Raw genomic sequence first — 25,197 nt, 5'->3', positions numbered from 1 at the left:
GTAAGATCTAGCTAGCAAGAAGCCTGAGCCATTAGGACATACAGTTTGTAGTTAATATAAGCCAATGTGTGTTTACTTGGGTACAAGGGGCTACAGGGCCATGGGAGTCGAGCAGGACTGGAAAAAACTTCAGCTACAAGTTATTATAAGTAATCTAGAGATAAGTAATCTACAGGAAGATGTGCATGGGAGCTATGTGAGCCCTATGCTGCTTAATGCACGGGACTTGAGCAGCCACGGACTTTGCTAACACAGATGTCCTAGAACTGATTCCTCCAGGGGTACCTAGTCACAGGCAAGAACAAAGCATGCTTGCAAGAAAGCAGTTCAGCTTTATTAAGCTCAATGGCACGGTTTCGAAAAGCAACATTAAACAAGAGTAGCTTTGGTTTTTTTATCACACCTTCCCCGCCCTTGGCCACCTGGAGGAACTGGGCAGCCCCATTTCCTTTGCTAGTCAATATTTACCCACAGAACTGCAGGAGAGGGCAGAAGCCAAGAGCTCCCACAAAGGCTGGGCTCTCCAGGAGGGCAAGCTGGGCTTCTGGTCCCACCCTGCCTGCACCTCCAGCACCTCTGTTTTGCCCCAGGCCCTTCAGTGAAGGAAGGTCTCATAGCTCTGTTCAGCGGGCTCTGCTCCGAGCCAACCCTTCTTTCCTACCCTGGCCACCCCCATGGCCACTTTGGAGTGATCACTAAGGTTTCGCAACTCATTGACCTGCCAGACTGACAGCTCCTGAAACAGGAAGTAGCCATTCAGGTGCTAGAGCACAAGCGGGGAGGGCCTTCCCGTGCCAGCTGCGGGAGACTTGACCTTGGAAAGGCGCTGTTCTGCCCCTCACCAGCATCTGCCTGCCATTGGCTCTCTTAGCAGAGGTGGGCTTTGGGACCTGAACATACACACCATCCTGTTCCTCACAGTGAGTGTGTGGGATCAGGCCCTTACCTGGGTCATCACGTAGAATCCCAAGCTGTGGATGTTATAGAAATAGCCCACGCCGAACAGGGCTGTGAAGGCGCCACTGGCCAGCATCCCAAATGTCAGGTAATACCTAATCGGCAGGCGTTCCCCTATTATGCCACTGAAGGAACAAGGAAAGAGACCAGCATGAGGAAACAGCCCAGCACACTGCCAACAGCTATGACCACGTCTCCCTCCCGGATGTCCTGTGCCATTCTCTGTGCCTCTAGACCTCTGAGCCCCACCATTTCCAGGGAGACCAGACAGGGATGTTTCTCTGTGGAGCTCACTCACTCCCATGGGAACTTTTAGACTCATTTCTCTCATAAAAATCACCAACTGCCAAACAATAAAACACACACCGTGACTCACACCACAACTGCCTACCAAAGCAGGACTTGCCCTGCTCCTTAAGCCTTTTATATCCCAAACACACAGCCAGGGTACAGAGCCATTTAAAGTGTCCATCATTAAGCTGCGGAAGATGACTTGGAAAGAGGACCACGGTGACCCTAAGCAAGCGGCCCATTCCATGAGCGGTAAACAAGAAACCTGTGTGAACACACCCGTTGGGTGGGTCAGCTAGGACCACACTCCCCTGCCTGGCCTGGCCAACCACTTCCTGCCACAGCCACTGCTGCCTGACTGTCTTATTTGGTGTCTAAGGCCCATCAAGAGGGGCGGGGCCTGAGTGCTAACAGCATCAGTGAGGCTCAGGGAACTGACTTATCTGGAGTCTTACCTTCCTGGGCTGTCTGAGGTGAAAGTGAGCTACATCCAGGTGTTAGGTCGGCTGTGACACTGTGGTGGTGATGGGCACGACAGGGCTCCAGCTTTGTAACAGGGCAGATACAGGACAGGCTGCTATCACATGACACCACCCTCTACCAACACTACCGAGGACACACGTGATTTCAGCAGATACAAAAGACCCCACGTGATCTTTCAAAACTCCACAGGAGCTGGAGAGATGGCTCACTGGTTAAGGGCACTGTGTCCTTCTAGAGGACCTGAGAGTTGGTTCCCAGCACCCATGTCAGGAAGCTTACAATTAACTGCCTGTAACTCTAGCTCCAGGGGATCCGATGCCCTCTTCTGGCCTCCATGGATACCTACACACACACACACACACACACACACACACACACACACACACACACACACACACACACACACACACCTTTAGAAACTCTAGAAAATCCACAAGTCACATTCCCTTCCACATAACCACTCCAGGACTCCAACAAGCAGGGAACGTGGGCAGACACCTGCCTGCCTGCCTGCCTGCCTGCCTGAGGGCAGCACCCTGGAGCAAGCGCCATTGTTCCCGCATCATCTCCAGAGCCTGTCTGCCAGCAAGCTTTCCCTTCTGTGCTCATCAAACAGGAAAAAAAAAATCTATCTAGAACCATGCAAATGACCTTTGAACACGAAAACAGGAGTGACGCACATTGACAACACCCTGGGGAGCAGAACTTAATCACAGAGACTGGAGAGCATTCTAGAGCTAAGGCTTATCTGCTCCGCCTTGCTCACTCCAGGGATTAGGGGACCTCTCAGGGGCTGCTAACCTGCCTAGGCAAAGGGGATGAATCATATGGGCTCCCCAGAGCGTCTGCCACTGGCTGCCACTGAGAGGCGTCCTCTTGTATGGCCCCCTGGTGCCACCAGGCACCTCCTCTCTGTTTATGAGATCTAAGGGACAATTCTGATGGAATGGACAACACCCCATATCTGATTCACAAAGGACTCCCACCCACGCTGCACCTGCTGATCCTGCCAGGCAAGACCTGGGTGCACCCATCTCCCGTGTTTTCATGTCCTCTACAGGGTCACATGACATCTACCGTCAAGACCTCAGTGGTAACTGCACAATGGTCTGAGGGCCGTCATGCCTTCTTGTCACGGCACAAAGCCCATCTGTAAAGTGGCAGGTGCCCTTGCCTCCCTTCTGAGATTTCGGAATGGACTTCATGTCCCACAGAACCCCATTTCAATAAACTCAATGATGAGCCACATGAGAAACTACCTTTGCCGGGAAAGACGCAACGAGAAACCCACTTTATTTACTAAGCTGGGTTTCTTGGGCCAGACATCTTTGGAGTGATGACTGTGCTGCGTCCTGGGGTGTTTAGCAGAACCTCTCATCTCTGCCCACTAGATGATGATAGATTTCCCTCTCTTAGCTGTGACAGCTGCAGATGTTTCCAGGCACCGCTGTGTTCGCTAGGGGATAAAATTGACCCCGGCCGAGAGCCAAGTTTAAGTACCACTTCCTAGTAACTGAGGAAAACCCTCTACATTGCATGCAGTCAGACAGACCAGGAGCATTTGCCCTCAGGAGGGTGTGTGACTGGCAGGCTGGTGGAGACTAGGCCCACACCTTATGGCTCTTTGGCCAGGCATACCTCATACCCTGGCACTTGGGCATCCTTCTCTTGTACACACAAGCTGAGCATCATCAGGTGGCATTTGCATCTGATAAGGGGGTTGTATATACCATTGGCAGGAATTGCTTGTCTGTATGTCACACACCACAGGGTCCCTGGACTGGGAAGGGCCCTGGGTCTTGATTCCACATGTTAGGAGGTTCTCAGAGAAGCAGTTAAACGCTTACAGAGATTCCCCGAGACTCCCAGGCTCCACGGGGTCTAAACAAAGTCTCTTGGGATGAAGGCTGTTAGTCTCTATGATGCTTTTCCTTAACTTCTCTCCAATTCTGGGGCTTGAACCCAGGCTCCCTTACATGCTGCGTATGCTAGGCAAACACCCTACCACCAAGCGATCTCTCTCACTCTTCAGCAATGTCATTTTAAAATATGGTGGGGATGACAACATCAACTAGTTTTTAACCAGCCACTTACTTGCTCTCTAACCCTGGGGACATCTACTACCTCCTAGGTCCATCCAATGACAGGAAAGAATATTTTCTGTACTGCAGGGCCCAGAGGACTGGAAAGGGTCAGAGCATGGACGCCCCTACCTCAGGTACATCCCAATGGCATAGGCGCACAGGAAGGAGTAATCCAGGGCTCCAAGTAGCTGCTGGTAGTTGTTCTTATCTGTGTGGGTTTGAGAATCAACAGAAGGGCTCAGAATTATTCAATATGTCCTACAGTTGAGCTATAAAATACAAAACCTATATTCTGCAAGTTCCTTCGAAAGGGAGGCACTCTAATTCCAAAGACGCATGGTAGCCCAACCACAGGCCAGCTTCTTGGGAAAGAAAATAAAGCCACTTCTTTTTCAAGTTGCCCTTGAATATGTCCTTCGGATTTGATGCAAACCACACTGGCTGTGGTGGGTTTGACTTTGCATTTCAAGGTCACCCGACTGGCCTGCGGCACCCCTCATCAGATTTTGCTTGGCAAGCCCTAACCTCCAAGTGTGACAGGCACACACTACAGGCTATCTTCTAGAGACCTCCCCAGCACATACATGCTTACTTAGGGGGTGGCCCCTCTGCATGGAAGAGCTGGTGACTGCCGAGTCATGTTTGCTAGGGGACAGTCGTCAACGAAACACACTTACACTCGAGGATGGCAGCACTGTCCTGAGACCAGCCAGGCTGTAGGAACCCCAATGGATGGCTGCCAAGATCCCTGAACAATGGAGCATCTGAACTCACCAAAAGGGGCCCAGCCACAGTCGGTCTCGTTGTCCAGGAGCCAGTGGGTGGGGCCATGCCTGGAACTGCTGCTCCGGCCACTGAATCTGGGCTCAGGCTCATCCCCTGCAGCACACTGCTTATGGAGCTCGCCCTACAGCAGACAGGGAGGTCGGGGTAGAAATAGGTTACTGGGGATGTCTCAACCAGACAGAGTGGCTTCCCTCCTCACAGAACAATGGCTTTTTGAGCAGAAGGAGGCCTCTGGTAGGCGTCTGAGGCCCACAGGAGTTCCTGCGGCCAACAGTAGGCTCCAGCAGCGTTTTGCAGTAACTCCAGTTCATGCCCAAACAGCCAACCCAAGCACCACCAGTCTCTAAAGGCCTAACAGTGGGGACAGCATCAGGCAAGAGAGCGCCAAACTGAGGGCCAGATGCTAGGCATCCTTGACGGTCCGTCCCTGGGGAAGGAAGGGGTTAAGAGCTGGATGCTGACAACTGAATCCTGCAGAGGAATGAAAGAAAGAGTTTTAGGTGTTTGCCAGAACAGGGCTGAGTCTCAAAACATGGCATTCAAAACACAGAGCCAATGGAACACAGGCTGCGTGATTTCATTTCCACGAGTTCAAGTGTGGGCGAGAGACACTCTTGCGGCAGGATCGATCTTATGGCTGCTTAGAAGGGGATGGTAGGGCTTGGCACAGGGGGGCTGGAAAAGCCCCACCTTAACTTAGGTGCTGGGTACCCAGGTGTACAGGCAAAGACCGGTCAAACCAGCTGCTTAAGATGAATGCATTTTATTGTGCACAGATCATTCATTTTATATACATATATATAAAATCAGCAAGGCAGGTGACCAAGATTGACCCACCCAGCTGGGAAGTGTGAGGACAGACTGCTGAGAACAAGTCACACAGTGTCCTGCCTTGGTCTCCCCCATCTGCACATGAGGCCGCTGCTCACTTAGAGAACTGAGATTATGATACTGACTACCAGGCTTTCTACACAGTGTGTGGGATGGGGCCACCCCCAGAAGGAAGTCACTTTTCCAGCAGGAGTAGGCCAGGACTATCTCCTGGGGAAACTGAGGAGCAGGGAACTGACTCTCACATCCATGTCTTCTGCACTAGATTTAATAAAGGTCCTGTGTCACACAGAGCTCAGCTGAAGCAGCCCCTCAGCTACGGGTGAAGGTGGCAAGGAGGACCTTCTGGGCAGGGGGATACCCCTCAGGAGACAAGGAATCCTTCCAGTGTCCTGGAGGTAGTTCCCTGAGCTGGATCCTGAAAGTCATAGGGGCCCAGAGGCTGGTACAGAAAGCGGGTCTTGCTATAGCATCATGCAAGAAGCCACCAGGCCACCATGCACGTGGCAAGCTTGTCCACCTCCATTAGGACAGAGTAGCTATTGTGAGGGCAGGTCGTCTGAAAGGCTGCCTTGGTCATCCTGGCTGCTCAGCATGGCACATCGATGTGGCATCTGTACATCACTGGCTTTGTGCACACCCCTGTGTTGTTCTGACATCAATGTCACCCCAAAAGCTCACCACTTTATAAACTGATTATCTTCTCACAAGCTTCCACTGACAGCACGGATGTACCATAGAGGCTCTGGCTTCTCTGTCATGCTGGATAGAACACGGACACTCGGCCCTTCCCCACTCAGGCCCCTGGCTGTCCCTGCCAGGGCTGCTAAATATGTGTGTGTGTGTGTGTGTGTGTGTGTCAGGGGTGGGTGGTGGGTGGTGGGTGGGGTGTTGGCGGTGGCTCAGGATCCACTAAGACCTCAGTTTCCTGGCTACTTAATAGGTGAGAATTTCTGCCTTCCTTACGACATTCTTTCTCAAGGACACCACACCCAAGGGGGCTTCTCTGTTGCTGCTCACTGCGGACAGTCACAGGCCAGGAGGATCATCTGCAGGACTAAGCGAGCATGTTAGCCTCCACGAAAGTAAGGAATATGGATTCTACAGGCCATACTCAGAATAGAATTCTGTGACTTAACCTGCCTGGGGAACATTATCCAAGGAAATCAGAACAGGTTAGAATGATCCAAAATCTTCCATAAGCCACAGGCAAGGTTTTCAGGTCTTAACTATCTACCAGGAGTGGCACCTAGCATCCCGGTTAGTTAGGGTCACAGAAAGGCATGGACTCGAACCATGGACTACTGGTGGCTGCTTGTAACTGACTGACCTCAGTACACTCCCTGGCCATCAGCTCTGAAGCCATCATGACAACAACTGGAGTCACAGGGTGGCTGAAGGATGGACTTCACACACAGAGCACCGCCCAGGTCCTAGCCTTCCCCTGGGGCCAGCGCCTGGGGACTGACTCCACGATGCTTGGGCACAGCTCCTGCAGCTAACCTCTCGTCTCACTGGACACCATATTCATCTCCTCTCACTGGACACCATATTCTCACATCTCCTCCCCAGCCTTTCATGTTAGAAATGTCATCTTTGCCCCTCCTGTAGCCCTGCTGGGAGGCTGCTTCCAAAGGATGAAGGACTCTCTAAGTAAGCACATTAGTTTTCAGTAACATTGCTCTATTTTAACATTTCAATGACGTTGGTCTGAAAACCTAGCGTTGGGTGGCAGAGGTGGGGGGTGGAGAGGTGTGGGGGGTGGGGGTGGGGTGGAGGCGGGGACAAGGACACATATGCATAATTAAGCCAAGTCCAGCAAATTCTCACACTGGGCTGCAGTGAATTCTCACAGTAGGCTCCCATGGGATGATTGTCAAAGAAGCATTTTGGGGAGGGGATGTGTCCATTGAGAATCATAGTTTATGTCAAAGCAGTGTCCTTTGCAAAAATTTTCAGGATTCTCTTCCAACAAGCTCCACAGAAAATCTACCAGCCTGTTACAGCAGCTGGTTAATAAGACCTGATCTAGGAGATTAGCCTTGTCAGTTAAAGTGTTCACCTCGAAAACTTGAGGACCTGAGTTAAAGCTCTGGAACCCATGGTGGGGGTGGGGATGGGTACGGCAGTGAGTGCTTTTAATCCTGCATTGGGGAGGCAGAGACAGGCAGATCTCTAAGTAGAGAGGGCTAGCCAGATGAGCCTGCTTGGTGAGTTCTAGGCCAGTGAGACTCTGACTCAAAACAACCAGGTAGAAAAGGATTAATGAATGACACCTGGAATTGATCTCTGGCCTCCATATGCATGTATAGACATGTGCATCTGCATACACACAGACATGTATGCACACACATGTATGCTCACATACTCTTCTCACACACACACACACACACACACAAGAACGGATCAGTCAAAAGAGTGTGTCAGGGCTGGTGTAAGAGCTCAGCAGACAAGGGTGCTTGCTACCAAGCCTGGCCACCTGAGTTCAATCCCCAGGACCATGGTAGAAGGAGAGACCCAACTCCCACAGGACACCTTTTGACCTCCCAATGCACCCTCCCCACACATAAAATAAATAAATGTAACTTAAAAAGTAAAAAAAAGGGCCGGGCGGTGGTGGCGCACGCCTTTAATCCCAGCACTCGGGAGGCAGAGACAGGCGGATCTCCGTGAGTTCGAGGCCAGCCTGGGCTACCAAGTGAGTTCCAGGAAAGGCGCAAAGCTACACAGAGAAACCCTGTCTCGAAAAACAAAAAAAACAAAAAAAAAGTAAAAAAAAAAAAAGGACAGTGGATCCCAGCTATAGGTGCCCTAACTTCTTAACTTTTTACTCAAAATGCTCCTTGGGAACCTCTGTGTCGCCAGCTCAACTTTGACAGTTCCCGTAGGCAGTCACCTATTTCATTTACTCGTCATTGTCTCAGACTTTCACCTACTGAATGTGCTCACGCACTTCGTTTTCCCTTTGGGTCAGTATAAACAACACTGCAATGGGGACATTTACACTGGCTGGGTGTGGTGGGCCAGGCTGTGATGCAGGACTCAGAAGTCGGAGGCAGGGTTGGTGTGTTTCCAAGGCCAGCCTGGGTTCCATAGTAAAACCCTGCCTCAAAAAAAAAAAAAACAAAAGCAAGATACGCCCTTCTAAGACCCACCCCCAGATGATCCATTTCCTCTAGCTAGACCTTCCTTCAGGATTCGTCCACCTCCCAATTGTCTATTCAAATCTGAATCCAGCAGCGGTTAATCTGGGGACAGGCTAGAGCTTGTGTGATCTGTTGAGATCCTCCCATCTCCTGGGTATCACTCAGCCATCAAGTTGACAAGATTACCCATTCCAGGCAGCAGTTGAAGTGCTAAAAACTGAGCTGCACCCTCCCCATGCCTATTCTATCCAGAGTTTTGCCTGTTCTCAGTCTAATACTTTGATTATAGTACTTCAAAATGTTTTTTTTTATTTTATTAAAATGTTATCTTTTACACTTTCCCTGGTGATTCTTTTTTTATTTGTTTGTTTTTGTAGAAACAGGGTCTCACTATGTGGCTCTGGCTGTCCTCGAACTCACTATGTAGACCAGGCTGACTTCCAACTTAGAGTGCTGGGATTAAAAGAGTGCACCACCACCACGCCCAGCTTTTGGTGATTAATTCTTAAGCAGCATCTTTTCATATAAACTTTATTCAATTAAAGAATTGGCTGGGTTTGACAGCACACGCCTCTAACCCCAGCACTTGGGAGGCAGAGGCAGGCAGATCTCTGTGAATTAGAGGCCAGTGTGCTCTACTTGAGTTCCAGGCCAGTACGGGGCACATCCTGAGACCTTGTGTATAAAGGAAATCTCTGCCGAGGTTTTCCCCGTGACCACAGGAAGCACTGGAACTTTTCAGAAAACAGCTTTCCTTGACAGCTCTGACTCGTTCAACTGTGCTTTTCTGTGTGCCCTGGGTCTTTACCATTTTCAATTCTGTGCGCAAAGAGGGATGTCTACACGCACTCCAGAGACCCTGCAAAAATAATTCTCTGAGAAACCATCTATTTACAGGTTCTGCTCTGGCTCAGCCTGGAGGAGAGTCCCCCAAAGTTCTCCTCCAAGGGGACAAGGACCCCATCTGTCTACCAGCCAGGGAAGACATCTGCCTCAAATAAAGATGTCTGGCTGCAGGTGGAGGATCATGGGAAGGGACAACATTGTCCTCCCAGCCCTGGGTTTATCATTGTGTTTTTAAAGGGTACATTTTTTTTTTAAATCAGAGAAAAATAAAAGTAATCAGTGATGATTCAGGGCAAGTGTAACCCTGATTGACCCAGCATCACTTGACAAATGAGTCATAATCACTGGCAAATCACCACTCATTCTCAGCCTCGGGGTCCATGTCCAGTAAGCAAATGTATTCCAGCTTTGTTTATAACCTTCTGGGAAATACAGACTGCAGATAGTGACTCATGGGGTCCCTGGTAGGATCATTCCCTGTCCCTGGTGCCATTTGTGTCATTTACAGCCGGAGCTGAAGCGGGTGCATGCTTGCCAAGGCTCTGTGGAGTCTAAATCATATGTGGAGACAGTCTTGCCTGTATCGGGAGGCAAAGCAGCCTGTGGGTCTCAGCCTAGGGCTAATCCACACCCAGACGCACTGGCAAGTCTGGGCGTTACAGGGAACCCTACAAGATGCTGACTGCGTGCAAGGAATTAGCTGTCTTGGAGACTCCGGGCCAGCACTGTCAAGAGCAGAGACCTGGGGCTGGAGTGACAGCTCAGCATTTAAGAGCACAGGCTGTTCTTGAATAGAACCCTGGCTTGGTTCCCAACACCCACATGGTGGCTCACAATTGTTCATAATTCCAGTTTGGGGGTATCTGACACTCTCTTCTGAACTCTGAGGGCACCAGGCATGCATACAATGCGCATACATACATGCAGGCAAAACACTCAAACACATAAATAAAAGTAAACAAATCTTGCCGGGCGGTGGTGGCGCACGCCTTTAATCCCAGCACTTGGGAGGCAGAGCCAGGTGGATCTCTGTGAGTTCGAGGCCAGCCTGGGCTACCAAGTGAGTTCCAGGAAAAGGCACAAAGCTACACAGAGAAACCCTGTCTCGAAAAAAACCAAAAAAAAAAAAAAAAAAAAAAAGTAAACAAATCTTATAAAAATAATAGAGACGAGACCCTGGAGCCAGAGGACTAATGTAGAAGACACTAACATGAGCTCACTTACTCCCGATGACACCCCCAGGGCTGCTGTGAGGTCTGTATGAGACAGCAAACCCAATAGACCATTGGTTATGGAAGTCTGGTTCAATCCAAGACACCTCCTCAACCCAGGGTGACTTTTGCATACCTAAGCAAGGAGAGTGTGACCTTGGACTACGCTCACACCACTTCCGGGCAAAACCCTGATGCTTTGAGTTCAAGGGTCAGGTCATGCCCCAGAGACCCTCTGGTGGCTAGCCCCCACCTCACTCACCATACCTATCCCACAGGCAAGTGACTCCATGGTGACACTCCACCTTCTACCCGGTACAGGAAGTTGTCCCTCCCCCGCCATGCAGGCCCAACCCTTCCAGCTCAGTCCCGGAAGCCCCAGCAAGGCTCCCTGACTAACTGTGCTTCATCCCAGGTCTTAGGTGCTCACTCAGGCCCCTGCAGGGGGTGGCCTGCCCTTGCCTTCTGTGATGTGCCTCTGTCTGGAGTCACGTGTGAATTTCTCTAAGCAGGAAGAGTCACAGAGACAGCATTCAAATTTCCAGGGCTGGTCACTGGCTAGCCCTTGTCACATGTCACCAGGAGCTTTTAATGCCACTTACTGACTACTTTCCTACTCTTAGGTCTCTTTGAAACCTTTCTTCTCTTTCTTCCTTCCTTCCTTCCTTCCTTCCTTCCTTCCTTCCTTCCTTCCTTCCTTCCTTCCTTCCTTCCTTCCTTCCTTTTCTTTCTTTCTTTCTTTCTTTCTTTCTTTCTTTCTTTCTTTCTTTCTTTCTTTCTTTCTTTTTTTTTTTTCAAGACAGGGTTTCTCTGTGTAGTTTTGGTGTCTTTCCTGGAGCTCACTCTGTAGCCCAGGCTGGCCTCGAACTCAGAGATCTGCCTGGGTCTGCCTCCCAAGTGCTGGGATTAAAGGCATGTACCACCATCGCCCGGCTTTCTTTCTTTCTTTCTTTCTTTCTTTCTTTCTTTCTTTCTTTCTTTCTTTCTTTCTCTCTCTCTCTCTCTCTCTCTCTCTCTCTCTCTCTCTCTCTCTCTTTCTTTTCTCTCTCTCTCTCTCTCTCTCTCTCTCTCTCTCTCTCTCTCTCTCTCTCTCTCCTTCCCAGACAGAGTTTCTCTGTGTAACAGTCCTGGTTGTCCTGGAACTCACCCTGTAAACCAGACTGGCCTCAGACTCACAGAGATCCACCTGCCTCTGCTTCTGAGTGCTGAGAGCAAAGGCATGCACCACCACCCTTTCTTAAAGATTTCTAAGTGTTTTGTTTCCATGGCAAACTCCTGACTACCAGGAGCCAAGGAAAAGCTTCAGAACCTTCAGCCCCTACCTTGTCTCCAATGCTGGGAGCCCTTCGAGGGCAGCTAGCCCTGCTCAGCTGGGGAGGTCACGGCATCAGAGTCCTGAACCAGGTCCCTACTGGCAGATGGAAGGCAAGTGGGTAACTGCGCCATAAATAGGCTGATCTTGGCACAGGGTAGCATCTTTATTTCCTCTACAGTAGTCAAAAGCCAATCACTCCTGAAACTAGCCCACAATTAAGGTGGGGTGAGAAAACATATCCGCTTCCCTCCTAGTTCTCACGTTAATACAGAGGACTTGGTGTCCAGTGGGACACCTGTCCCCAGCCCTTCCCCTGCTCTCCTGCCCAGGCTGCCCCAGAACCAGGCAAGGGGTCAAATGGCACCAAGAGTTGGAGTCACTTGGGGGAAACGTTTAAGACAGGATTCACCAGGAAAGAAAACCCGGACCACATAAATATCTAATTAAGTTTGGGAATTCTGGAACTGTAGTCTGATGGAGATGTGCCTCTGAGGGAATAAAGCATGAAATAAGGTGAAGCTTTGAGTCTCTGAAAAAGGAAAATAAAACATGACAAAAGACCCTAAAAGTCAGATGCTAGAATAATCTGTCTCCAGCAGTCTCCCCGCCCCCATTCTCCCGCCCTCCCGCTGCCGCTGGAGTCTCTGGTCTTCAGGCAGACTACAGGATAGATAGCCCCCAGCTCGAAGATCTCTTACCTTCACTATGCTGATAGGCTTTCGGGATAAGTGGAAGCTGGCGTAAAGCAGGAATGTCAGCACGAAAATGAAGGCCCGGTACCTGGAACGCATATCGGATACAGGGCATGAGAGAGGTGTCGGACTGCGCCGTCACACACCGACCCCACTTTACAGTCTCATGACAGTATCAGGACATTAAAGACACTGCTATTCCTGATTGTCCACACGGAGACCACTGAAGCCAACGCAAGAGCAGGAGCTGGGGGAAGCCAACGTCTTCTGCCCCATCCCCCACTGAGACACTGTCCCAACAACAAATAGTTCTCTAGTGAATTCCACCGCGGGGGGTGGGGTGGGGGGGGTGGGTTCTATGATTCAAGACATGTTTGTCACCAGTCTACCCGTTGATAGTGTCAGACCCCATGGGTTGAGGGTTCTATCCCACACGTGGCCTCCACTTCTAATGACACGTAATAAATGGTGGCTCCTACAGGTGTTGTCTCTCTTCAGTTCCTTTGCTTGAGGGACTCTCTGAACCCAGAGAAACCCTTTCTTGCATTTGCCTTTTGTTATACAGCCCACGGAGCCAGTTAGCCTGACAAGAATAAGGCCATGCTCAAGAGACGCGTGTCTCCCCGTCTCTGACTACGAGACTTTTGAAACTGTAAGGAACACATGTAAGGCCTAGGGTGAACAACCCTGGTCAGGAGTGATAAGCAATAGAATGATGTAAGTAAAACCACAAATGGAGTAGTGATAAGCTATAAGCTATGTGTGGAAGTAGGGATAAGACTAGAAACCTAGCCAGGAAAGAATATAAAAGATGAAGCCTCAGACCCGACCAACAGAGCTCGTCAGGCCCTCGCGCGAGACGACTCTCCTCTGCCAGAGACGTGAGATCCTGTCCCCAGTGCAGACGTGGCTGACCCGAGGAAGGCTGACCCAAGATCCAGAGGAACAGACGTGGCGAGTCCGGACCTGTACACCCGGAGAGGTACTCCTGCTTCCATTTGGAAGACAGGATGAATATTGCTTGTAATCTTACTGTGTGAATAAATGAGTGTTATACCAAGTCTGAATCAAGAGTGATTATTCCTCCCCCGTAACTGGGGTATGTGCTCACTACAGAAACCATGAACCCCAAGAAGTGAAACTCTCCCTGGGATGCTCGTGCCTGAAGAAGGGAAAGGCTAGAGCCTTGGCCAGCCTGAGGGAAGAGACCTGCAAGGGGAAGTGGTTCAGTGACCGAACCTGCTTGCCACCAAGCCTGAGCACCTGACCTCGAACCCCCGAACCTACAGACTGGAAGGAGGGAATCCATTCCTGCAAGCTATACCTTCCATAATTCATCATGACAGGTGCACATCCACACCCATATACACAGAAACAACATGAATAAACATGTTTCCTTAAGTGAGAGGCCGAAATAAACATTTCCAGACTTAACCAAGACCCCATTTGAGGTGGAGAAAGCAGGGTGGTGGTTCTGTGTGACCGAGCCTGATCCACATGTAGAAACTGGCTTCGGGATAGGGAACTAACTGTCTGAGCTCTTCTCTCCCGGGGGAAGCCTGAGTGGAAAGTCTGCAGGACACTCCCTCCAAGCCCACAAGGTGACCAGAAGAAAGCAAACCTATGAAACACAAACAGAGTTCTTCCCAGCACTCAGGAGACAGAGCTGGGCTTGTCCCCGCAGGGGACAATGCTGTGTCTCTGTGGCCTCTGAGTGCCTCCCTGGGGCAGAACAGAAGGTTCTTGCCATTCTTTGGCCAAAGCTGCTACACGGGCCCATCCCCTGAGCCTGAGGCTGCTTATGAGAAGTCAGCCACTGACCTCTGCCAACCCCATTTCTAGCTCGCAGCCAGACTCTAGCTCCTCTCCAGATACTTTCTTCAGTGCCCAGGGCAGGGCAGCCTGGGCATGGGTTTCCCTCCAGAGCCCCTCCGTTTGACTCAGGAGCCTGGGATAGCTTCCAGGGGCCACTGCTCAGGGCTGCCTGGCTAAGGCTTTAAGAGGGATGACTCAGTGGCCTCGGGCTCTGTCTGTCTACTCCACCACCGGAATTGAAACTCTCCTATTGTGATGAGGAGGGCTGGGTCCTGACATACTACATTCCTCCTCAGTCTCACTAGGTTTCAGTCAAGGAGACAGGGGGATGAGGTGGTAGTAGCCTTGGGCCCCACTTTCCACCAGGCCCTAATTCAGGTGGCTCAGGGAAGAAGGTGTGAAGCTCTTCGGGACAAGCCCCTCACTCGAGCTGGTGAAGCCATAAATGGACCCTTCAGAAAGAGAGAGCCTCATGGAAGTGGGGCTCGCAAGCCACCTCCTGTAGGTTGGAGTCAAAGGTCAATGAAGAGCAGGCAGGATTTCCCCGGAGGCAGAAAAGGAAGCCCTTATCTACAAGTAGCTGGTGCTGGGCCCAGCCTCCTTCCTCCATTTCCAAAGTCACCCTTCTATCTTTGGCCTCGGCTTCCTAGAGGATGGATTTGGGGTGTGAGAGAGGTCGTGGCTGTAGACTGTCTTTCACTTTCCAGGGGGGTCTGCAGGTGACAGCTGCTCCTCAGCCAGTGGCCACCCCACCCCGCTTGGCCTCTGGGAGAGGAGGATCCGGTGTGCTTTCATGGAATTGCAATTCCGGTCAATGTGACTGAGGTCCCTCAGGATTCCTCAGGAGCCCTTGCTCCATGTGGCAGCTCTATCGCCATCCTCTTCACCATTCACAAAGCTGACCCATTTTGGACGGACAGGAGCAGGGGTTCTGAGCATTGGTTTATTCAGAAATAGTGTCCTGATGTCATGAGTTAATACGAGGTCTAGCCAGGTTAGCGTGGCCCTAAACTGAGGGACTGGTGTCCTCCTAAGAAAAGATGTTGGGAGTGGTGGCGCATGCCTTTAATCCCAGAACTCAAGAGACAGAGGCAGGTGGATCTCCGGGAGTTTGAGGCCAGCCTGGGCTACTTAGAGAGACTCTGTCTCAAAAAAAGCAAAAACCACACAGAGATACCGAGGAGGGAGTATGGCAGCAGAGACAGAGACCGATGTAATGCAGCTAGCTGGTCGCTGGCAGTGTCACAGTGAGAACTAGGGTGAAGGGAAGCTGTCCCCGGGCCTGTCAGACGGCCATGACCCTGCCGCACTTCGAGTTTGGACCCTCAGCCTGCCGAACTGGGAGGGGCTTGCTTTTGTCTTTTGAGACCCGGGTTCACGGTATTTGGTTTCCGGGGAGGAGCACACCTTTGGGTTTATGTGATGCTACAGGTGGACGTGGGAAGATGGAGTAAGTGAAGAGAAACCAACGGTCTCAGCGTTTTCTCTCCAATGCTCTGCTTATACAGTTATGACGAACGGTACATGTCACCTCAAGAATAGAGCCTGGGTTAACCCTGAGTTTCTAGCAAAAAAAAAAAAAAAATGCACATCTCATCAATGCCAGCTCAGGGCCAGGATGCACCCCCAGACTCTCCTCAGGGGTATCTGTATGGTTCAGACATGCCCAACTATTTGTTACACTGTAATGTAACACTCAAGTTACAACAATAACCAAAAACAATCTCTTTCTCTTATACACACACACACACACACACACACACACACACACACACACAAAACCCCTCACGTTGTAAGACAATTTATGATTTTGTGTTGGATTGCGTCCATTGCTATCCTTGACTGCCCATCAGATAAGCCTGTACGGCTCCTGTGTCGAACATTTCGTTACTAGCTGGTGGTGCTGCATCGGAAGGTCGTCAAACCTTTTGTGGGAGGGGCCTACTTAGAAGTACATGTCTGGGGAGTGGGCCTTGAGGCTTACAGACTGGCCCTACTTCCTGCACCACTGAGATCAGAGCAAAGCAGCCTCGTGCTTCCGGCATGGCAGCTGAGAGCAGCTTCCCTCCCTACACCTTTCCTACCACGAGGGACTCTACCTTCCAACGCGCACAATAAGCCCTTCCTCCCTTAAGTTGCCTTCTTTCAGGTCACAGAGATGGGACAAGTAACTAATACAGTGCCCTTGAGTGTCACATCCTTCAGGGAAGCAGTGGCAAGCCACTGTGGTATCGTCTGGTCTTGGTTCAGCGTCGCCTGCCTCGGTCACCTAGGAACTCAACAAGTGCTTTTGAGAGGAAGTACTCGTCAGCGTGGCTGGTTTAGAGACAAATCCCAACCCTTTCTGAACTCAGAAACCAGGCAGCCAGATACAGAAGGAAGTTCATGACTTTGTCAGAGCCTTGATTGGGAGACGGATGCCACCAAGATTGACACTGGTCACCTATTAAGTCACCGCCTGCCTTGGCAACAGAACCTTTCCCCACACTAAGTAGAGATAGGAATTTTGTAGGAGTATGCTATGAGATGATGGAGATGGTCTTAGGTCCCAGCTACCAGGCCTCTGATCCCAGAGGCTGGCCTCCTGGGGGGCGGGGGGGAAGCATGGTCCTGCTCCAGTGACATTTGTGAGGTACATCAGATGCTTTTCTCAGGCAGCGGGCCACCATCTACTCCTAGGATCAATTATTTGAAGTTTCAAGTTTTTCTAGACCTTGTCGGCAAGCAGCAGTCCCTTGGTGGTACTCATGGCTTTGTTTCCCGGCATCACATGGCATACCTGCCCATCTTCTGCTGTTCCTGCCAGTTGAGACATGAGTGTCTCTGAGGCTCTGGCTCCCATTGGTGGGAAGAGTCACACAGAGAAGGAAACCAGGAGCCAGGTGCGCAAACCGGTTCTGGACCTCTGGGGTCCCTTCTCATTTCACCTCCACATGCCTAGTCCCTGCTCTCCCCACGGGACCTCTAACCCCTCCCCCTCCCCAGCCCCGCCTGCCAAAAAGGGCACTGTCTGACTTTCTGGCCGAACAAACATCTGCATATCCAAAATGGGAGACAATCTATAAAACATGTGCTTGAACCTTTCAGTGACTCAAGGTCATAAAAGACAGACAGCGCCAAGGGACATTTTTTTTTTAGACTAAAGGACACAAAACCCCCGAGATGGCAAAATGCAGTGTGTGGCTCTGTGTCAGATCCTGGATGGCAGAGGAACTGTCAAAGGTCTCACTGGACACTGGACATGGCATTTTAACATGGACACTGATCACAGGGCCTCGGGCTTGCAAGCATTCTACCATTGAGCTACATGCCCAGCAAAAGGCAAAATCTGCATAGAAATATTTAAAAATGAGAACCGTACAATGCCTGCCACACACACCTACATAAAGCAGGAGGAGCAGACGAGGCAAACAGTAAACAGTAGCAATCTGTATACACAAGAACGCATCACGGATTTACAAACCAAGCTAACTAGTCTCCCAATGAAAGTGTGTCAAGGGTTGTGGCTAGAGTCTCAGCAGGCCTCGAGGGAGAGCTGTGGAGGGAAGCCATCTGCAGATGGTCCCAAACCCACCCTGAGACCTTTCGGAAGAGCCCAATGGAAGCAGGTGAGTGGGCTAGAACGAACCTGTGTAGACGACTGCCATGCTGAGCAGAGGGGGAGCAGAGCTTCCCGAGAAAGACCTCAGAAAAACTCAGTCGCCACACACCATCTCCGCAGAAGCAACCGGAAAGGCGAGGAGCCGCCTCCGCCCATAATAGGCACTACCGGCTCCTGCCGCCTGCGCTCTTGAGGACTTTCTTTCCTTTCCAAAAGGCCATGTGTCTCCCTGCTAAGTGCTCGTTCCCACGTCTCCTATTAAAGACGACAATAAGCCCCAGGTTCTAAATACACCGTGGGACGCATGTTTCTCTGGGAACCTCCGTGAACATGCAATGAAAACCCTTTTCTCTCCTTCACCTGTCTGGACAGTTTAACTTGCTAGTGTGCCCAGGCACTCAACATGGAGGGGACAGCAGGGCTGAGGACTCGGCTCAGCGCCAGGGGGCTTGTTTAGCCCTCACAAGCACCATAAAAATGAAGTGAAATGAGAAAAGGTAAGTTTTTCCTTCCTGACAGATGAGGAGTCCAAATGCTGTCTGCGATGTCACCACCAAAACACAGGACTCTTGAGGGCTCCAGGTAACAGCAGCCACCACGTAACAGCTATGAGAAAGCCGGCCACCCACGCTCCCTAATGAAATATGGGTGGAAAAGCCACCCAGTGCCCCCTGTCACTCTGCCCCACACATCACCACTCTAGAGGGCAGCCCACCACCAGAGCTTACCACTGATCCCTGGAGAAGGCGATGATGAAGCGGATGCCCACAGGGAGTCGAGCCATTTACGTTGTTCCTGACCTCGGAGCTCCAGTCCCGTAATCAGATGCTCCAGGAAACAGGTTAAGATTGTTTTCTGACAGCCCTGCAGTTCACACAGCCTGGAAAGCAGCAACAACAGACGTGTCCTACTGGGCCCTGCCCCCTCTTCCTTCCATCAGGGTCGGCCGAGGTCTGTGGGAGAAAGAGAGGCATTAAGAACCTGTGTGGTCCTGACGATAGTACCCGGGAGACACTGGCAGGCAGAAGTCACTCCACAGATGGGGAGAGGCCACCCACGACTGATCAAAGCTACACGTCTGATACCAGAAGCTCCCGCCATGGATGCCCGGGGGAGGATTGCTCAAACGGAGCTCACAGAATGCTCCAATGATTCCTGAAGGGAAGTGGGCACTCATCTCTGCCTTTAGGGCTTCCAGAGATGAGTCTGGCCACTCTGCCCCAAAGCATATGTCTACTGCTTAGTCATGTACACAGTTATTAGAGCATGGGGTAGGGGCGGGCACTGGACTTGCTCCTTCCACTACTACTCACTAGGCCTCCTGTGAGCCTCAGCAAGAGAGGATTGTGGGCCTGAGCAGAACGGCAGAAGGGATCAACCGTCAGTCACTTGGGCTGTGTGGTTCTGCAGTTGAGTCTGCCATACCTAACACTGAGGGGATGAACTTCCCACCTGCCGCTGTGGTTCCCTGTCCTGTGCTCACGTCATTAGCTTGGGAAAAGGAGCTTGCTCTGAAGGCTGGGCTGAAGAAGGGCAAAGCTGGAAGGGATAGAAGAAAGCCAGAGAACTGATAACAGACCAGCTCTGAGGCAGGCGGGTCTCCTAGCCTCAGGACATACATTCCCCAGGCATTGCATTTTTCCAAAGTGGAACTACTTTACCCACCTAGGAGCTTTCAACAGACAAATGTCCTGGGCTGGGGGCACAGCTCAGTAGTGGAGTAGCAGGGCACTTTGGGTCCCAAACCCCGCGGTTCACACGCACACAACCTGAAGAGAATTTAGCCCAGAAACCAGCCCCAGAACCCTCATGGAGGTATGGACGCCTTTCTACCTCAGCCGGGAGAGCTCCACCTTTCCCAGGGCCTCTCAGGGGCCTTAGCAAATGTCACTCAGTCCTGACCCTACACAGACCCGCAGTGAGTCAGGCCACTAGCCAGTCCGCCTCCCCCCCCCTCAAATTCTCCAGCTAAAAAATGAGGATGACAGTCTAATGGTATCAACATCGTTATACACAGACATGATCTCAGAAAGGCCTTGGCACAGGGCCTGGTATACAGTGGACAGTCCATTAGTACCTGTGGGGGTGGTTCTGCCGGTGAGCTTCAGGGAGGGCAGGGTTCCCTGTCCCATAGTGTAGCACAGAACATGAGCAAGGAACTCAGCTGGAGCCAGCCTGGTGGCTTATGCCTGTGATCCCAGCACTCAAGAGGCTGAGGCAGGAGGACCATTTTGAGTTGGAGGCCAGCCAGGGTCACCTAGTGAGTACCAGGCCAGCTAGAGCTTCGTAGCAAGACCCTGCCTCTAGATTAAACCAAAAGTTGCAGGACTTTGGCTCAAATCTCCATATTTAAATGACACCTTTCAAAAAAGGTTTGCTCGAAATGAGTTCTTTGGGCTTGTTCCCTATGTATGTTTCGAGTGCACCGATGAAATACCTCTGTGATGATGGCTTCGGATTAAAGGATTTGATTTCAACTGTACAAGGCTTGAAAGTAGACAGCCAGGGTCCAGTTTTTTTTCCTCCATCAAAATACTGAAAATTCACCCCCTGCTACCGGTGAAATCTGTCATCCAGCAAAACCTGGTCCAACAGCAAAGCTCCAAAGCATAAAGAGCTTCCAGGAATTAGAGATCTGACACCCTCACACAGACACACATGCCTGTAAAACACCAATGCAAAAATAAACACCAATAAAAAAATAAATTAATTAAAAAAAAAGAGTTACCATGAAAAAAGCCCTTGGCTTTTTCCATTATATCCCCATGATTCCCCTGAGGGGTGTGTGTGTGTGTGTGTGTGTGTGTGTGTGTGTGTGTGTGTGTGTACATGCACTACCACCCATTCTCACAGGAAGTGCACTTTAGGATGGACAGATGGTGATTCCACATTCGGGGTGCTGAGAAATCAGCTTAACAAAGCTCTTTTCTTGCTGGCCTGGATAGCATCCCCAAAATCTGTGCAGTTTGGTTCCTGTCCTGGATCTCCTCTGAAGACCAGGCTGGCCTTGAACTCACAGAGATCTGCCTGGCTCTGCCTCCCGAGTGCTGGGATTAAAGGCGTGCGCCACCACCGCCCAAAATCTGTTCCCTCCAAATCCCAGGTCATAAAGGCTACTGATACACCCTCCTGGAGCCCAAGGCATAGCTTTCACTTCAAGGCAGTGGTTCTTAGCCCATGGTTCTCAGCCTGTGGCTTGCAAACCCAACAGGGGTTGCATATCAGATATTTACATTATGATTCACAACAGTAGCAAAATTACAGTTATGAAGTAGCAACAAAAATATCTTTATGGTTGGGGGGGGATCACCATGACACGAGGAACCGTATTTAAAGGGTCATAGCATTAGGAAGGCTAAGAGAACCACTGCTCTAAGAGGAGAGATGAGGCTAGCCCAGTTAGACGGGCTTCACATCAAGACAAATCCCAGACCTTCCATTTGCCTGGGGGCGCCTTCTCAGGCACACTTCCTCTTGCCCATCCCTACACAGAAGGGGAGCACGTGGCTTGGCTGAAAGGCTCTGGCATACAGCCCAAGCACATGAAAGTAGTTTTTAAATGTCACCTCTTAGAAGCTCCCAATGAACTTCAGCCCATTAAAGAAAATGGTAAGAAGGCAGTGAGAGGGAAGAGCGGACAATTAGGAGCTAGTGCACTGTGACACAGCACCCCTACCAGGCTCAGAAGCACGGGTAGCTAGCCCTTCTCACAGAGCCTGGCCAAGGGCTTAGGGACAGACACACCTACCATCTGTCCTTCCAGCCCTAGGGCTCTGAGCCACTCAGAACAGTGTCCATCCACCCTCCAAGGAGACTCAGAAGCCGCTAGAAGTCGGCAAAAGAAAGAGTAATGCCTCAAGGGTTTTTCCCAGGCTTAAGCACACAGACAAAAATCGTAGCACCCTAAGGCAACACGTCAAAATTAGGGCACACTTAAGGACAAACCTGAGAACCAGACAACCCCCTCCAAAAATTTCATGAGTTTTTGTTTTAAACCAAGACAAACTACAACCTTTCCAATCAAGCACTTTGTAAGCTTTGAAAGGGTCCATTTCCCGTGAGAGATAAACAGAAACGGTCATTTTCACTTGCCCTGCGTTTAAATACAAGAAGTCAGAATTCTGTCCACCACCACTCCTAGCCCATTCACAACAAACAACACATCCCAGGTGTTGCTAATTGTACAGGACTTGTAAATGTACTCCCAAGACCGCAGGGTGCAAACCGGACCCCCAGGAGAGGGAATTGCCAGGTATCCTCTAGCTAGATATGAATAAAGAGATCAACGTGCAAAGCCAATCTATTTACCAACTCGCCCAACTTCACGCAATTGAAGTTCCGGGGCCGGCAGATGGGTAGGCAGGCAGCCACTAGCCAGGTGCAGAAAGAGCTGACGAGAAGGAAAAGGCAGTTTAGGAGTGCAAACCTGGACGTGGGGAAGGGTCTCCAGTTCAAATGTAAATCTTTACCTGCAGGTCACCAAGATCCCAGAGTGGACCCCAAGGGCTGGAAGATTGGTGCATGCGCGTAGGGGACTTTCCGGTGATTTAAACCTTTTATTACCGCCAGAAGGTTAGCTGTCACCGCGTTGGTCACCGAGCCCGGGCTCCAGGAAGCAGTTCTTTAGCAAACAAACAACCCGAGAACCCAGGGTGCTGCCTGCGAGCTTTCCCAAGGGCTTTGCGAGCCGGCTCCTCCCCGGTCGGTCGTACAGCCTCCTGGCCCGGTGGCGAAGGCTACGGGCACGCCCACGTCCCCAACGCGCGGCTGCAGACAAAGCGCTGGGTCTCCAGCAGCCGGCTCCCCACAGCTGTCACCACGGCCCGGGACTGGGAGGGGACCGGGCAACACAGCTAGGCGATCCCAGCCCCGGGCCTCGGGAGCCTTCTGCTTCCACTTCCCCGGGAACTCAGCGTCGGGATCGCCCGGTACTGACGCCCAACGCCACTCTAGCGCTTGGCTGGTTCCCGGTTCTCTAGCCACAGCAGAGGGAGACAAACGGTGGAGAGGCCGTAGCGGGGGCGCAGGGCGCAGGGCGCGGGCCCGCTGGCAGGTGCGCGCCGCTGGGGAGGGTCCTCGGTCGTCCCCGCGTCTACCTGCGCTCCGCAGCCCGCGCCGCCTGCGCGCTTCCTGCTCGCGACTTCCTGGAGCGGCCGCCCTTTCACTTTCTGGGCCCTGCGGGCGCCGGCCAGGAGCGGCTCCTCCCTCTCCCGCGCGCCCCTTGACCCCAGTCCCGCGCGCTCCCAGGGATCCAGACAGCCCCGGGATGCTCAGCTGGGGCATCCTCTAGTTGTTCCTGGGTCCCCACACCTGCCTGTCGTGCCCTCCCAGGCCCCGCAGGGCGCTGGGCTCTTACTGGCATGATGCCCAGCAGCCAAGTGCCGGCTCTTTGAGCGCCTTCAGTACCACCAGGCTTTTGTCCCCAAGGCAGACCTTAATAATGCCATCAAAATGGACAAGTTTTGGGCGAAAGGTTTGCTCCCTCGGAGCCATGGACTGAAGACGGCCTCTTTCGGCCTATCACATTTTGTCAAGTGTCAGAATCAGGAACACTGGCGTGCTACACATGGAGCAGACTCTAACCGCACCTGTGCCAGTAAGACAAACGGCTTGCATGGTTTGTCAGCATCCGGGTCATGGGGAGGCGCCTTAGTACACAGCTCCCTTTTCACCCCCGGATAATTAATTATCTTCCAAACCCTTCACCTCCTGCCAAGAACTGACCTAGAAGTCCGGGAGGGCCGATTTCCAAAGGGCACCTGCCTCATACCTCCCGCTGACAGCCTGGCCTGGCATCCAAGGCCAGCCCTCCTGCTTAGCCCCGGCTCTCAGGCAGGAAACCCAACCAACTTTCCAGGAACAGCCAGGCATCTGGGTAAAACCACGCTTAAGCCAACTTGAATCCTCGCTGTGAAAGTCCAATGTATGGGGGCCAGAGCTTGGTCCCCCACGCAGCACCCTGCAGCGCCCTCTTCAGGCTGGCTGGTGTGCAGAAAGTCTACAGCTTTACAGCTTTACCCTTGGGGCCCCTCAGTTTGCTGAGTTGGGTAGGGCCAAGCCATTCTTTACCTACGGGCTCTTGGGAAGTGTTCTGTACCCCTGAAGCAAAACTGACTCGCTGTTTGAGCCACCCGCACCTTGCTGTCTCACACGCCTCACACGGGAAGTGGCCCGGGAATTCTGGCTGGTCTACCCTCTTCCCCTGCTGCTCCTCTCCAGCAACTCAGGTGGACTCCTATATCTTCTCAGGTCGTCGCCCGTCACTTTTCTCTCCTCAGGGCTTCGATCACCAAGCTTGTGCAAGAGTCCCTTGCTCTTCTGCCCATGTTCCATCTTCGAGCTGTGCCAAACTGCCCCCCTAAAGCAACATCTGAGCTCCCCAATTTGATTGGCAACCTTCAAAGGCCCTTCACCCCCGAGGAGGTGAAGACGGGGCCCCGAGGCCTTTGTACAGCGGAAGGACCTAATGCCAAGGCTTCCGGGTAGTTTTTCAGTTCCCAAGAATGTGACTTTTTTACACTAGGGTGTTAGGACTCGTCTTTTCTGAGTCCGGGGTTCTTGAGTGAGCTCAGACTTTGGGGATTGTTGCTTCAAATACGTCGCTGTATTTGGGGGTGCTGTATAAAATGCCCAAGTCCTAGTGACGCCAGTCTACCTCCAACCCCTAGGGGCCGCAGGAGGGAGTCCTAGATCAGAAAGCCTCTTTAAGTCTCACAGCGTGACTGCCATAGATTTTTTTTCTTTTTTTCTCCCCCCGCCCCGCCCCAGACAGGGTTTCTCTGTGTAGCTCTGGCTGTCCTGGATCTCGCTCTGTAGACCAGGTTGGCCTCGAACTCACAAAGATCCGCCTGCCTCTGCCTCCCGAGTGCTGGGATTAAAGGCGTGCGCCACCACCACCCGGTTGATTTTTTTTTTCTTACAAAAAATCCAAAATGACAATCTTTGCACAGATACTGGAGTCAACCAGGGGGAGTCTGGTGGTCTATGTTGAATATTTGCTGAAAATGTCAATCTTAGAAGAGTAAGTTAATGTTTCATAATACATATTTTATATTGATCTTTTATATGATTATAAGAAGCTTTCGAATGTAGTGAAGATGTGTGTATAAAACTTCAAAATAAATCTTTCTGTATTTTGA

At 51.4% G+C, this 25,197-nt stretch overlaps 1 protein-coding gene across 7 annotated transcripts in view; it reads right to left on the bottom strand.

The window, feature by feature from the left end:
• Slc37a1 (solute carrier family 37 member 1) overlaps positions 1-25,197 on the bottom strand; it is a 70,713-nt gene that overhangs the window by 29,971 nt on the left and 15,545 nt on the right. The window contains exons 1-7 of one of the 7 annotated variants that reach the window (XM_052744497.1): positions 22,528-22,695; positions 22,367-22,448; positions 18,787-19,011; positions 12,649-12,730; positions 4,590-4,722; positions 3,945-4,023; positions 947-1,082 (exon numbers count right to left, since the gene is read on the bottom strand). In XM_052744497.1, coding sequence (XP_052600457.1) covers positions 947-1,082; positions 3,945-4,023; positions 4,590-4,722; positions 12,649-12,730; positions 18,787-18,842 — 486 coding nt within the window. In that variant the 5' untranslated portion in view covers positions 18,843-19,011; positions 22,367-22,448; positions 22,528-22,695. Of the gene's footprint in view, positions 1-946; positions 1,083-3,944; positions 4,024-4,589; positions 4,723-12,648; positions 12,731-18,786; positions 19,012-22,366; positions 22,449-22,527; positions 22,696-23,782; positions 25,036-25,197 lie in introns of those variants that run through there. The other 6 variants (XM_052744501.1, XM_052744498.1, XM_052744496.1 and 3 more) reach the window with 6 other exon arrangements.

The sequence above is a fragment of the Peromyscus californicus genome, unplaced genomic scaffold (assembly GCF_007827085.1).
Source record: "Peromyscus californicus insignis strain IS unplaced genomic scaffold, ASM782708v3 Scaffold_19__1_contigs__length_69161282, whole genome shotgun sequence".
NCBI classification, from domain to species: domain Eukaryota; kingdom Metazoa; phylum Chordata; class Mammalia; order Rodentia; family Cricetidae; genus Peromyscus; species Peromyscus californicus.
This window is presented reverse-complemented; position numbering and strand designations above follow the sequence as displayed.